This window comes from Chanodichthys erythropterus, chromosome 8 (genome assembly GCF_024489055.1).
Source record: "Chanodichthys erythropterus isolate Z2021 chromosome 8, ASM2448905v1, whole genome shotgun sequence".
In the NCBI taxonomy this organism is placed as follows: Eukaryota; Metazoa; Chordata; class Actinopteri; order Cypriniformes; family Xenocyprididae; genus Chanodichthys; species Chanodichthys erythropterus.
Genome location: NC_090228.1, coordinates 33,814,169 through 33,828,574, shown reverse-complemented (window position 1 = coordinate 33,828,574; position 14,406 = coordinate 33,814,169). Strand labels below are relative to the sequence as shown.

Sequence of the window (14,406 nt, the reverse complement as noted above, 5' to 3'; positions counted from 1 at the left end):
GTGTGTGAGTGTGTTAGTAATATAGGCCTATAATGAATTTATTTATTTATTTAAATGTATATTATGTACATATGTATATATTGTGATGTTTGTTTTAATATGTATTAGTATGTTGGTATTTTATTGATAAAATATTAATATTTTATTTTACTAAAATGTAATCACCTCAAAAATTATAACAAGTCAAACTAAAAAAAAGTAATTGTATTTAATGTTTAAGTCCACTGTACTTAAACTATTGTCTACCATACATGTTGTTTCTTAATTTTCAATTATTTTGATGAATGTTGAGTTACACAAAAATAAATCTAAACTCCTCGTTCAGAAAATTTTAGTTTTAAGTTGCATCAATGATTTATCAGACTTAATAAAAAATCCAAATGTGGCATTGTTGTTTGTAATCATTATTTATTACAGATTCATAATTTTTGATCCGCCTGAATATGTAAGTGCTCACGGCATGAATAATGTATGAAAACATGTTTAGTCACTCTCTGTGTTATAATGATTTTACTACTATCAGTAAAATCTGTGTCCCATTCACTGAGAGAGACACTATATGACAAAGCAAGGAGAACTCTACCATTTAAATGCTGTAGTTTTGCATAATAATTTACAATTCATAATAATGCATAATAATTAAAATGAATTCCAATGAATAAAAATATTGTCAAAAATCACACATTATTTGTTTGTCGCATGTAGCAGACCATTTTTGTGCCGTGGGTACAAGGAGGATTTTCCGGCTACCACCAAATATATTTCAAACCTGTATGAGCACTGTATGAACTATATTACATATTTATTATATTTTTACTCCTTTATCATTAAAAATATAACATTATTTGATTAAATATGCATTATATTAATTGTAATCGAACCGTGAGTTTTGTGTACCGTTACACCCCTATAGCGCACACACCCAGATACACAGGATTCGCAGCTTCACAGGCCCAGTTTCTCAAAACATACTGATAAGTTGTACTTCTCTCTCAATGAGAGGTAAAAATGAAAAGGAAATTAAATGCTTTGAAGAACTGAAGTTGAAGAAGTCATTCAAATAATTTAATATTTGGATAGATAAATGTTGATTAATAACTTGATTATATATCACTCAAAAGATATATATTGAAGCGGCAGTGGATTCCAGAATCCCCCGTTAACTGCTTTTTATTTTTACAGGACAACAGTATGGATTATTACAATATAAGATATATCTTTTAATGTCATAAAATGTATTTATTTATTTTTAAGTAAGAAGTGCAAAGGCGTGGCCAGATTTTCCTGCTTTTTTATCTCTAGCTGATCACATGCCTGTTTACTTAATGTCAAGAGTCTATAGGCTAGTAGAATAGTCATGAGGATGATACAGGATGTTATTGTTTGATATTTAGACATTTGTGTACACATAAAATGAAATCCAAATATTGGAGAAACAGGGATGAGCCTGTAGAAATGTAATGTTAGGTTACATTTTTTTTAATTATTAATTATAGTTATAAGTTATTATATAGTAGTTATTATTATTAATAATAATACACACACACAAACACTTTTATCTTTTAGTTGCACCAAACCTGTTGTAACCATTGCCAATGATTAGCTAGGAGAATTTTGGAAAATTGCCCCCTCTAGTAGATGACTAAAGATTTGCTAGTAAAATCTCACATTTGCAGCTGTTTCACTCCTGAATTAACAGGTGCTCGTATAAATCCTTTTACATACACTTGGACTTTCAGTTTGTTTGTTGTCATCTGTTACATGTTCCTTTGTTCTAGTTTCCCGCCACAATCAGTATCCATGCACACTAATCCAATTCATCACAGCTGTTTGTCATTGGAGTTATTCAGTCTGTCTATTTAAGTTCCTGTTTCAGTTCAGCTGGTGGTCGGGTGTCGTTCGTGTATACTATGGTGTATGTTCCTGTACTCTCCAGTTGGATTATCTGATAAAAGACTTGTTTTGATCTTATCTCCTCGTCGTGTGCTTTATACACCAGTGGTATTGTAACAAATGCCATTGTCAGAAGCACCTTGGTTGATCGTTGAACAGTTGATCAGGACGAGAAGCACAATGTGCACAACAACTGCACACTTGTTTGGTCAACAGGTTTGTCACTGGAACATTTTAACCCAGCCAATATATTTTGATGACCACACAAGTCTGCCAGTGTATGTAGGCCATTGAATCAAGTGAAAACGAAATAAATCATTATTTTGCCATAATAAGACCATATTAAGCGCCAGTGATGACTCACGTGAGCCACTCGCTGGTGCATGTGCAAATAACATCCGTCTATTTAAAATATTTTTTTTTATCTCACAATTATATAACTTATTAAATCTTCACTTAATCTTCTAACGATGATGGCAAAAAAACAAGCAGTTCATCATAGAAGGCAAGAAACATTGCATGCTGACACATTTTGCAAATGTTTAAATGTCTTTAAACTGTCTTAAATATTGACATTAACAATATTATCTCTGTTATCAGTGATTGTCATGGAAAACATCTAGAATAAATATCGATTCATTGGTTTTCCTGTGAACACCTTTTCTCAGTTTCCTTGTATTATACAAACAGACCACAGCTCTGAACAGAGTTATTTTTAGGTTATATAATTTTATCATGACTATTTATGTCTTAACTGGCTACTTGAGACATGAAATAGCCTACTGTTATGTGAAATAGTCTATTGTCTGTGGACGTGACAAATTTAGCTTCTTAAATTTAGCTTGATGCATGTCTGTCTGGTTAAATTTGCTTCATGCAGAAAGCATTTTTTCATAACTTTTTTGTACAACATGTATTTTATTCTATTATTCATTCTTTTATTTTGTTCTTATCAGTAACACTTTTGGAAAAGAGACCTCTGAACTCTGGAAACAGAACAAAAATACTGTTGATCATCAAACGAACCGGACTGAAAAACAATTTGTTTTCCATTTCTGGTTTGAATTGTGTTCTAAATTGGAGAAATCACATTCTGGGTGCTTTTTTTTTCTTTTCATGCCAATGTTTCAGTGCACTGGAAGGGAAAGACCTGCTAGAGTTTAATGTTGTTATGTTTGATATTTAAAAGAGTTATGTTATGTTGAAGTTTTTGTGATTACATTGTGCTGAAGAGTAGACGACATGAAGGTAAACACTATAGCATCTTACTAACATCTTACTTGTTCATTAAATACAGTATATGTGCTAAATATGTGCTAAAAGAGTAATTAATTGTGCCATAACTGTTAAGCTCCATGAAGAAGAAATTACTTGATGACCAATGTAGAATAGCATGAAGGGCCCTATTTTAACGATCTAAGCGCATGGTCTAAAGTGGACGGCACAAGTGCATTTAGGGCATGTCCGAATCCACTGTTGCTAGTTTAACAATGGGAAAAAATGGTTGCGCACCCGGTTCATGGTCTAAAAGGGTTGTCCCTATTCTCTTAATGACAAATAGGTGTGTTTTGGGTGTAATGTGCGAAAAAACAGAGTCTCATCTCCCATTCCCTTTAAAAGCCTGTCGCGTTCGGCCCATGGCAGATGCAATATTTCTTTACATGCCGGAATTTGTAAGCGGAAAAACTGAATGCTTCAGGAAACAATGTGACTTTTCTCAAAACACCTTTTTTCGTCAACAGACAAAAGTCATTTGGAACGACATGAGGGTGAGTAAATGATGATAGACTTTTAATTTTTAGGTCAACTATACCTTCAAGATAAATGATAAAGTGTGCCCCCTAAAAGCACAACTGGCCCCTTCCTGCCATCTGCCGTTGTGTTTGATTGAGTCAACATTTTCAGGCCTACTTTTTATTTAATTTTGTCATTACATTTGATGGTTTAAATGCAGTAAATTGATGTTCTTTCTTTCCTAGATCAGATAATAGGATGAATTAGAAATACACATTCGGAATTTATAAACTGTTCACAAAAAATGTTTTAGATGTTTCTTAAAGTTTATACAGAATGAAATGTCTATAATTCATAATTTATGCTATTTCAAATATTTAATGGGGATTATGTCCTTTATTTACCTTAACACTTAAAATACATTTTAAAAATATATTTGGCTGAACTAACATTTATTCTACAGGCTCATCTTAAACCGTTCTCCAATATTAGGATTTTATTTTCTGTGTACATAAATTCTACATATCAAACAATCACATGTCATCCTTGTGACTATAAGCCCACACACACTTGACGTTAAGTAAAGTATAAAAGCAGAGCTGTTTCTGGATCTTCACAAAATCTTCCTCTGAGACTCTACAGGAGACAACCAAACCAAGGTGAGTTTTGGGAACAAAACTTACTGAATAACATTTCTAAATGATCTTTGTCTTTAAAATACATTGAGAATCCACATATGAGTGCAGACATCTAACTTTTCCTGCTTATTCATTTTTAGGTTCATTTCAGGTTCATCATGGCAGTGCTGAGAAGTCTAATGCTTCTTTTCGTCATCTTCTCCATGGGGAATGCAGAAGGTAACCAAAACATTTAATTGTAAAAACCCTTTCTATTCCATTTACTAATATTTACATGATTAATTAAGGATTTACAGTGTCAAAGTACATCTAATTTAAATCACACAAACATAAAATAAGTTACATAACATAAAAAATAACAACATACTTTGCTGTGAATATTACGAATGCCCTAACATTTATGTACTGGATGCAGTTGATTTAGTCATAAAATGCCCTGCTGGATGGAAAAGTTTTGGACTCCGGTGCTACAAGTACTTCCCTCAGTCGGTTAACTTTATCACAGCAGAGGTAATGTGTTAAGTTACAACAAGGTGATTTGTTCAAACTTTACATTAAGTGTCTTTCACTACATCTAGATAAATCAATAAGGTACAATGTACTTTTTTGTGTTGATGTTGTATTGCAAATCACTTGCACTATTGTATACAAATCACATGCTGCTATTGAGGTGGATACAGGTAAGGTTAGGGACAGGTGTAAAGTGTAAGGAAAGGTCAACAGTGTAAAGGGGGTCGCACACCGGACACGAAGCTCGGCGCCGCGCAGCGCCACGCCGCGTCTCAGGTATCTCACACCGGCCACGCACATTATATACGCGCAAGCTCAATTTTGACTCGACTCCTGATAGAAGAGCTGCACAATGGGAGTGTTTTACGTCAACAAGGAAACGTTACATGCCTATGCTTTAATATTTCGCACTGAGGTTAGTGTACATGGAAAAATGGCACAACAAAGCAAAAGGAAAGAAAATGCTACGTTTATTATACATTTTTAGACTTTATTCAAGCTGTTAAACTAAGAATGTGAAATTGATGTATCTTGCAGCACAGGGTGAAGTCAGTATGTACATTAACGATGATTTGAGAGAAATATAATATACATTTAATGTAAAACAATGTACATGGCGCTGTGTGGCGCGGCAGGATTTTAAACAACTTCCTGAGTCGTTGCTGGGCGCCGCGGACAGGCGCCGAATGTCGCCGCCGGTGTGCGTACTCTCATAAAAAACATTGCGTTCGAATTTTAAAGACGTGGCGCAACGCTGCGCGGCGCCGAGCTACGCGTCCGGTGTGCGACCCCCTTAATCATTAGTCTAATTACAGATGTAATTACACGCAGGTATTTTTTTACAATGTAAAACATGTATCTAAACATTACGTGTACTGAATCAGTTGATTAATTTAAATGTTAGTACATAGTAGTTAGAGACTGGGAATGGTAATTTTTATTATTTTTAAAGTAAAATCTTTCTTTTCTGCAAATAAACAATACAGAAATCTAATACTGTGCAAATAATCAATCAGACTTTGTTTGAAAATGACTAAAATGTTGTTTAAAAAGTCACTTATGCTTTATGCTAAAAAGATTACATTTTGTATTGACAATAAAAAAATCTTTCTCTTTAGAGAAACTGCCAAGGTCTTGGTGCGAATCTCGCATCTGTGCATAATAAACAGGAAAATGAGTTTCTGCTGGGTCTGTTGCCTACTGCTTCCTCACGTGGTTGGATTGGTGTTCATGATGGTGAACAAGTAAGTTAAATTGTGTGTACTAAAGAGATCTATTTATTTGTAGACTGGAATTTCAGTTTCACTTTTTTTTTTTTTTTTTTTTTTGATGGTCTTTTTAACACATTCTGTTGACTATAAGTAATGTTGCTTTGACACGTCTACTAATTTATTTGAGAATTAGTAGACTGGAATTTCTGCTCTAAACAGTAAATGTAAATGTTCTAATGAAGATGGGATAAAGCTGAAATGAATTAGCTCCGTACTGAAGTCTGATTACAGTAGTGCACTCTTATAATCATGTCTTTGCTCTTTAGGAAGGACAGTGGTTGTGGACTGATGGAACTGTGAATGACTTTACCAACTGGTGCGCTGGAGAACCTAACAATCTGGGTACTGAGAACTGTGTGGACATCAACTGGACCTGTAAGCATTCAGTCAGGTTTTTGAATACTTCACATAATAATTTACATTACTACAATTTCATAATTTCACAGTAACATGTAATGACTCATTTGGATTTCACAAAGTGCCTATAATGATCAGAATAACTTACTTCATTTTTCCACCCTACAGCTAACCGTTGCTGGAACGACTGGAACTGTGTTGGCCAAATAGGCTATTTTTGTGTTACAGATGCTTGAGATCATATGCAGTCATGCTTCTCCACAGTTACATTGATTTTACACTTTCTGATCTTTACAAAAAAAATGATATTTTAACATTAAACTTCATTTGAATCTTTTCTAAGCTTTAATCTCTTCCCAATACCTTCTCTGAAACACTCATCTAATCAATAAAAGCATTAATAAAGCAAATCATGTGTGTTGTGGAGTTAAATCAAATAAATGTATAAAAATATGAGAATATTGTGTCACAAGGTTTGAGGATATAGTTATTAGAATGATATTAAATGACATAATCATCATGGGAGGAGTTTAAGGAAGCTGCACACAGCTGCTTTACCATTGACAAACACTAGAAAACATTTGCACGTTTAGTTCCTAAGCAAATATCACCCTCATCCAGCGCTCTTTTTGTTTTCTGTCTTATAAAATATCCCATTACTATTTTGGTGTGAGAAACCGAATTATGAACAATTTCTATACCTGTTTGACCGATCAGGTCAATAGTGATTCATTCACTGTTATGGCATTGCTAGTTCTGAATCTAAACAGCTGATAGAAACCAAACAGAATATGACTGATGAAATATTATAGGGAAATAAATATTCTCATGCCAGAATAGGGCAATCTCCAACATCAGAGAAGGTTCTCTTTCATCATCTCAGCTGAGTCTGGAACCGCATACTTCCCTACTATATAGCAGGCAAAAAGCAGTAGGCGAACGGTCCTCTATTCCAATAACAAGTCTGTCGTGAATGTATTTGTCTTTCTGTGCTCCAAATTCACAATGCTTGGACAGCTGATACAATTGTAAGACTGGTGCCGGACTGTCTGGACCAAGAGAGGACTTCTCTCTGAGAAAACAAAGGAAAATTAACATTTGAACTCTCTCTTCGAAATTAGCATCCTCATCCAAGACGCAATCACACTCGATCACACCTCAGCATTGCCTTAATCTACATTGCCTTTTTTTACCCCCTCTTCCCCCATCTCTTCTCTCTACATGCAGAGATGACCTCAGATTCACCCAAAAAATCGATATGATTTAATGTGAACAGTTATCATACAACACTATACATGTATGGAAGTAAATTAATGCCAAATGTTTTTGAAATAAAAAGCTTGTTGAATTGCACTTATTGAAACAAAAATATGCAATACAATAAATGTGCTTGCATTTTGAAGCATTGCATTTATAAGGCTTGCATCTTTATGTGCTGAAATTCAACATGGATGTATATAGTTAAGCTATTAATATTTCAATTAAAAACATTTCACACACATTTTCATTATTAAAAGTTCATTAATTTCCAGTCCATTTTATTACACTTCCACAAATTCAATGGCTCAAATTGGTGGAACCCTCCACCGTGTCCCGAGCGCTCGCGGCTGGTTGATTGGTTTCTGGGCTCGGGGCGCAGCTCCCAGCCGCGTCCCGCCCCAGTGCCTTTCTTCCCGGAGGTGCTTGAGGAGCTCCAGAAGACCTGGTTGGCACCTCACACTGCCAGACTATGGTCTTCTGCCTCCACCACTCTCACTACCCTCGATGGGGGAGCCGCCAGGGGCTACGTGGACATTCCGCAGGTGGAACGTGCGATTGCGGTGCACTTGTGCCCGCAGTCCGCGGCCACCTGGCGGAATCGCCCGCGTCTCCCGTCCAAAGCGGGTAAGACCACGGCCGCTCTCGCGGCCAAGGCTTACTCCGCTGCTGGACAGGCGGCTTCTGCCCTGCACGCCATGGCGATCCTGCAGGTCCATCAGGCGAAAGCTCTGACCTGCACGAGGGTAGTGCTGAACCAGGGTTGCTGCAAGAGCTGCGCGCATCGACCGACCTCGCCCTCCGGGCAACGAAGGTTACAGCACGCGCCCTGGGTCAAACGATGTCCACCCTGGTGGTCCAGGAACGGCATCTTTGGTTGGACCTGGCTGAGATGAGGGAGGTCGACAAAGCATGCTTTCTTGACACCCCCATCTCCCAGGCCGGCCTCTTTGGCGACACTGTCGAGGACTTCGCTCAGCAGTTCTCTGCAGTGCAAAAGCAGACGGAGGCTATTAAGCACATCTTGCCCAGGCGTGATGAGGCCACCAATCCACCTCGGGCTGCGTCTTCGTCTGCTCCTCGCCGAGGGCGTCCCCCTGCGGCTCCGGCTCCTGTGAGGTCGGATTCGTCCCATCCTCTTCGAGCCACCCGCAGGAAGGCCACGCCCCCCGCCCAGGCCGCCAAACCGCCTTCCAAGAGGAAGAAGAAGGCGAAGAAGCGGCCCTGAGACAGGAGACCCGGACGTTTTGGAGGTTGCCCTGGAGACGGTGACCGCACCGCTCCCTCCCCCGGGACAGGGCCCGGGGGAAAATCCTGTGTTCCCTTTTCTTTCTGTTCCGCCGCTGGCCGCTACCCACATATTCGATAAAAGAGCAATTTCCAAAACCTCTGGGTCATATAAGAAGGTCTGCGCTGGGGGTGAGCGAGCTTTCGCTCCCTCTCTCTCAGCCATTCCTTCCTTCGCCACGGAGCCATGTGAGTGGACCCCACTCAAAGCCTCGACTTCGGGACGCACTGCCTCCCGAGTTGGGCCACAGTGCTCCATGCTGCCCCCCCGTGGGTACTTCTGTTGTCCGAATGGTTACACTCGTACGGGGCTTGGGGGCGTGGCTACACCTTCCCAACCTGTCCCGTTGGCTCATTCGGATAATCAGACTCGGCTATGCGATTCAGTTCGCCAGGCGTCCCCCCAGGTTCAGCGGCGTTCTGTTCACCTCGGTGACAGGTCCCAACGCCTCTGTCCTGCGGGCGGAGATTGCGGTTCTTTTGGCAAAGGACGCAATAGAGCCTGTCCCTCCAGCCGAGATGGAGTCTGGGTTTTACAACCCTTACTTCATAGTACCCAAGAAAGGCAGGGGGTTACAACCAATCCTGGACCTGCGTGTCTTGAATCAGGCCCTTCACAGGCTCCCGTTCAAGATGCTCACGGTGAAACGCATTCTCATGTGCGTTCGCGCCCAGGATTGGTTTGCAGCTATCGACCTGAAGCACGCGTACTTTCATGTCTCGATCCTTCCTCGACACAGACCGTTCCTACGTTTAGCGTTCGAGGGGCGGGCATATCAGTACAGGGTCCTACCCTTCGGGCTGTCCCTGTCTCCTCGCGTCTTTACCAAAGTCGCAGAGGGGGCCCTTGCCCCGCTCAGGGAAGTGGGCGTTCGCATCCTCAACTACCTCGACGACTGGCTCATTTTGGCCCAGTCGCGAGAGCAGTTGTGCGAACACAGGGACCTGGTGCTCAGGCACCTCAGCCAGTTGGGGCTTCAGGTCAACCGGGAGAAGAGCAAGCTCTGCCCTGTGCAGAGCATCTCTTTTCTCGGTGTGGAGCTGGACTCGGTCAATATGACAGCACGTCTCACCAACGAGCGTGCACAGTCGGTGCTGAACTGCCTGAACTCGTTCTCGCGGAAAACAGAGGTCCCACTGAAACAATTTCAGATGCTCCTGGGGCATATGGCATCCGCAGCCGCGGTCACGCCGCTCGGATTGCTTCATATGAGACCGCTTCAGCACTGGCTTCACGACCGAGTCCCGAGGTGGGCATGGCACCGTGGCTCACTCCGTGTGGTCATCACACCGAGTTGTCGCCGCACATTCAGCCCATGGTCGGACATTGCTTTTCTACGGGCCGGGGTGCCCCTAGTGCAAGTGTCCAGGCATGTTGTTGTCACAACAGATGCCTCTGCCACCGGTTGGGGTGCCATATGCAGTGGCCAGTCGGCGTCGGGGTCCTGGACGGGACCCCATCGCCATTGGCATATCAACTGCCTCGAGTTGCTGGCAGTACTCCTTGCGCTGCGCCGGTTTCGACCGCTGCTGCAGGGCAAGCATGTACTGGTCCGGACGGACAACACATCGGCGGTAGCGTACATCAACCACCAGGGTGGTCTACGCTCCCGTCGCATGTCGCAACTCGCCCGCCATCTCCTTCTGTGGAGTCAGCGCCGACTCAGGTCACTGCGTGCCTCCTACATCCCGGGCGAGCTCAATCGTGCGGCCGACGCGCTCTCACGACAGCTCACGCTCCCGGGGGAATGGAGTAGGGCTGGGAATCACTGGGTACTTCACGATACGATACGATACGCGATACATTGCTCACGATACGATAATATCACGATATGGCGATAATCAATATATTATCAGTAATAACTCACAATATATCATGTTTTAAGAAATAAAAAGTTTTTTTTTTTTAATTAGTAAAATGAGTCTCCATTTATTTATTTTGGATGAAACAATAACAAAAACAACTTGTGACTTAGTTGCAACAAAACAGTCACAGACACTATTTTAGTGTAACATTGCTGCAATCAGTAGTAATATATGTCTTCGACAAACGGTGACACCATTTGGGTGCAAAATAGCTGTAAGGCTGAGGACAGATTCAATGTAAACAATACTATATGATTGTCCTTAATAAACATGAACAGTGACACTATTAAGTGCAAGAAACATAAACCTTTGGGCTACTGCTTTCAAATAAAAAATAAAATAAATATATCAGGGATAAAGTACATCTAAAATGTACCTAACTTAAAGTGCATCCAAAAATAAACATTTTTCAGAACAAAATAGAAAACAGCTTCATGTGATGTGTTTTATATGTTCATATTTTTCTTGAGAAAGAGGAGTTGGTCAGCATGTTCAGGAGTGAGTGAACTTCTTTGGGCACTGATGATATCTCCTGCAGTTGAAAAGATCCTCTCAGCTGCTACACTGGTCCCAGGAATACACAAATGCATATGGGCCAGCTTGGAAAGGAGAGGGAACACATGTTGCTGAGATTTCCACCACAACAGTGGATCTTCAGTGAGAGGCAGAGAAGGAGCATCTTGATATTGTTTTATCTCCTTCTCTGCAATTGAGGTTGCTGATGTAGAGACATAAGAGGTCTTCTTGAAGGTCTGACCGAGAAGATCAACAAGCGCAGACTTTCTTTTCTTTGCCGTGCAGGTCTCCTCTTCCTCTAAATCCCCCTGAACATCACCACAAGGCACTGGATCATCCTCTTTTAAAGCTGCAGCTTTTGACTGTAGTTTTGCATAAGTGTCTTGCACTTCTTCAGGTGACAGAAATAAAAGGGATTTAAATCTAGGGTCCAGGGCTGAGGACATGCGTAGGAGATCTTTTTCCACCTCTGACTGATATCTCTTTGAAAGGTCTTGATTGATGGCTACCTTAATCTCTCGAACCAGAGGGGAATCTTCTTCAGTGCTGGTTGTGTCTCGCAGCAGTTGGGCATGAAGAGGAGCAACCACTGAAATGGTGGGATTCTTTTCCTCACACATGATATTTGTTGCCACAAGCATTGGTCTAAATGCTTCCACCATCTCTTCAGCACTTGAGATGTCCTTCTCTGTCAGAGCACAGTCAGTCACATTCTTTCTCACCTTAAGAAAAAAAAAAGAAAAAAAAAGGCAAAATACAATTTATTAATAAAATGTATATAATTATTGTTCTTTATTTTAAAGCAAATAAAGCATGAACTGTATGATGTAATCTAATGTTTTTATTTGGAGTTTATATATACAGTATATACCTTTTTAATATGTATAAAGTATTTATTCATTGTTTATTCATTGTATCAAGCAAGTTTATATCATATGAATTAGTATTTATTTACAAACTTATTAATTGTATGCGATAAATTATTCACATTTATTACACATATAGATTACAACTTCTACATTGCAAACTTTTCTTACCTCTGGTGATAAGAGGGCAGCACAGACAGCTGGCTGTTGCTCAAGAAACCTGGAGACCATCTCATATGCACTATTCCAACGAACAGGCATGTCCGTGATGAGCTTGTGAAGGGGGAGGCCAAGGAGTTCCTGGTTTCTTTTCAGTGCTTCTGCTCCAGTTGTGCTTCGATGAAAGAATGTTGAGATCCTCCTAACTTTGACAAGTACCTTGGTAACAGCAGCTATTTTCAGCGCACGTTGGGATGCAAGATTTAAAACATGAGCAAAACATCTAACATGTTGGTATCCTGTTAAGTCCATTGCTACACGCATGTTTGATGCATTGTCGGTGACAACCACTGGCTTCTTAGCGTCAAGATTCCACTCCCCCACTGCGGCTTTCAGTACATCGGCAATGTGTGCCCCAGTGTGCGTTTCGTGCATTGCTCGGGTTTGCAGGACATATGACTTAATTTCCCAGTCTTCGTTTATAAAATGTACAGTGATCGTTATGTAGGACTCTGTGGCTCTCGATGTCCATCCGTCACACGTGAGCCCCACTCTTTCTGCCGACTCGAGTGCCGACTCAACTTTAGCCCTGGTCTCGTCATAAAGTGCAGGAATCATTTTTTCAGCAAAATATTTCCGAGAGGGAATATTAAAGCGTGGCTCTAAGATATTCATTAAAAAGCAGAACCCTTCGTTCTCCACCTCGCTGTACGGACGGAGCCCTTTACACATGTAAACAGCGATCCCATTTGTGATTGACTTTGCCCTAGCAGAACAAGGTGGTAGCTTTGCCTGGAAAAGGGTGTTTACGCCGGGGTGTGTCGGCTTTGAGCCAGCACCAACCACGGCTTTCTCACAGAGCTCCGGGTGATGCCGCGTGAGGTGGCTGTGCATGTTGGTCGTGTTTCCCGTGTAGCGCACTTTTGCAAAGCAGTTCTTGCATATTGCGAAGTCCTTTTCTAGCTTTGCCCCGTCCGCACTGTTATAAAATCCAAAGTAAGTCCACACTTTGGATTTAAATGTTGCTGGAGCGTCCTTTAACTTTTTGATCTCACTACTATTTTTCTCGCTTGACTCCGCCATTTCAAGTGTACATGTGTACGTCATGTGTACGTCTTCTTTTACGCTCACAACACAACAGCCAAACTCGCAACGCGCGCCCCCTATCTACTTCTGGAGAAGGGTCAAGGGATAATGAATACTAATAGAGCGTTTTATAACGGCTTTTAAGATCGATACTTGGCAAGAGCGCATCGAGAATCGATCGCGGGAGAAAATATCGCGATATATTGCCATATCGATATTTTGGCGCACCCCTAGAATGGAGACTCCACCCCCAGGTGGTCCAGCTGATATGGAGCCGGTTCGGGGAAGCACAGGTGGACCTGTTCGCTTTTCTGGAATCCGCCCATTGCCAGTTGTTTTATTCGCTGACCGAGGGGACCCTCGGCACGGATGCACTGGCACACAGCTGGCCCCGGGGCCTACGCAAATATGCGTTTCCCCCAGTGAGCCTCCTTGCACAGACACTGTGCAAGGTCAGGGAGGACGAGGAGCAGGTCTTGCTAGTTGCGCCATACTGGCCCAACCGGACCTGGTTCCCAGAACTCATGCTCCTCGCGACAGCCCATCCCTGGCGCATCCCCCTGAGGAAGGACCTCCTCTCTCAAGGGCAGGGCACCATATGGCACCCGCGCAAGTATTTTTGGTCAGCGATTCGTGCCTGGAATTCGGGCCGGACTACTCTCAGATTATCCTGAGACCCCGGCCTGGATATGTGCCCAAGGTTCCCACCACTCCCTTCAGGGACCAGGTGGTGAACCTGCAAGCACTGCCCCTGGAGAAGGCAGACCCAGCCCTTGCGTTGCTGTGTCCCGTTCGTGCTCTGCGCGTTTACATGGACCGCACGCAGAGCTTCAGAAGCTCTGAGCAGCTCTTTGTCTGTTTTGGAGGTCAGCAGAAGGGAAAGGCTGTCTCCAAACAGAGGTTGGCCCACTGGATAGTGGATACCCTCGCCTTGGCGTACCAGTCCCAAGGCGAGCCGTGCCCTCT

General features: G+C 41.8%; 2 protein-coding genes across 2 annotated transcripts; one reads left to right on the top strand and one right to left on the bottom strand.

The window, feature by feature from the left end:
- The first annotated feature begins 4,192 nt into the window (after positions 1 to 4,192).
- Positions 4,193 to 6,787, top strand: LOC137024807 (ladderlectin-like). The gene is made up of 6 exons (XM_067392696.1): positions 4,193 to 4,286; positions 4,406 to 4,484; positions 4,681 to 4,775; positions 5,894 to 6,019; positions 6,313 to 6,421; positions 6,572 to 6,787. The coding sequence occupies exons 2-6, from the start codon at positions 4,424 to 4,426 to the stop codon at positions 6,637 to 6,639; spliced, it is 459 nt and encodes a 152-aa protein (XP_067248797.1). The 5' UTR covers positions 4,193 to 4,286; positions 4,406 to 4,423; the 3' UTR covers positions 6,640 to 6,787.
- Positions 6,788 to 11,259: 4,472 nt separating this feature from the next.
- On the bottom strand, positions 11,260 to 13,461 carry LOC137025166 (E3 SUMO-protein ligase ZBED1-like). Its single transcript, XM_067393199.1, has 2 exons — positions 12,367 to 13,461; positions 11,260 to 12,051 (listed from the first exon to the last, which is right to left on the bottom strand). The coding sequence occupies exons 1-2, from the start codon at positions 13,459 to 13,461 to the stop codon at positions 11,260 to 11,262; spliced, it is 1,887 nt and encodes a 628-aa protein (XP_067249300.1).
- Between the last annotated feature and the right edge of the window lie 945 nt (positions 13,462 to 14,406).

Coding starts and splice junctions, on each gene's coding strand:
- LOC137025166 (XM_067393199.1), bottom strand. CDS start 13,461: ATGACGTACACATGTACACTTGAAATGGCGGAGTCAAGCGAGAAAAAT. Junction 12,052..12,366: donor CTGCCCTCTTATCACCAGAG/GTAAGAAAAGTT, acceptor TTTTTTCTTAAG/GTGAGAAAGAATGTGACTGA.
- LOC137024807 (XM_067392696.1), top strand. CDS start 4,424: ATGGCAGTGCTGAGAAGTCTAATGCTTCTTTTCGTCATCTTCTCCATG. Junction 4,776..5,893: donor TTAACTTTATCACAGCAGAG/GTAATGTGTTAA, acceptor CTTTCTCTTTAG/AGAAACTGCCAAGGTCTTGG. Junction 6,020..6,312: donor GTGTTCATGATGGTGAACAA/GTAAGTTAAATT, acceptor TTTGCTCTTTAG/GAAGGACAGTGGTTGTGGAC.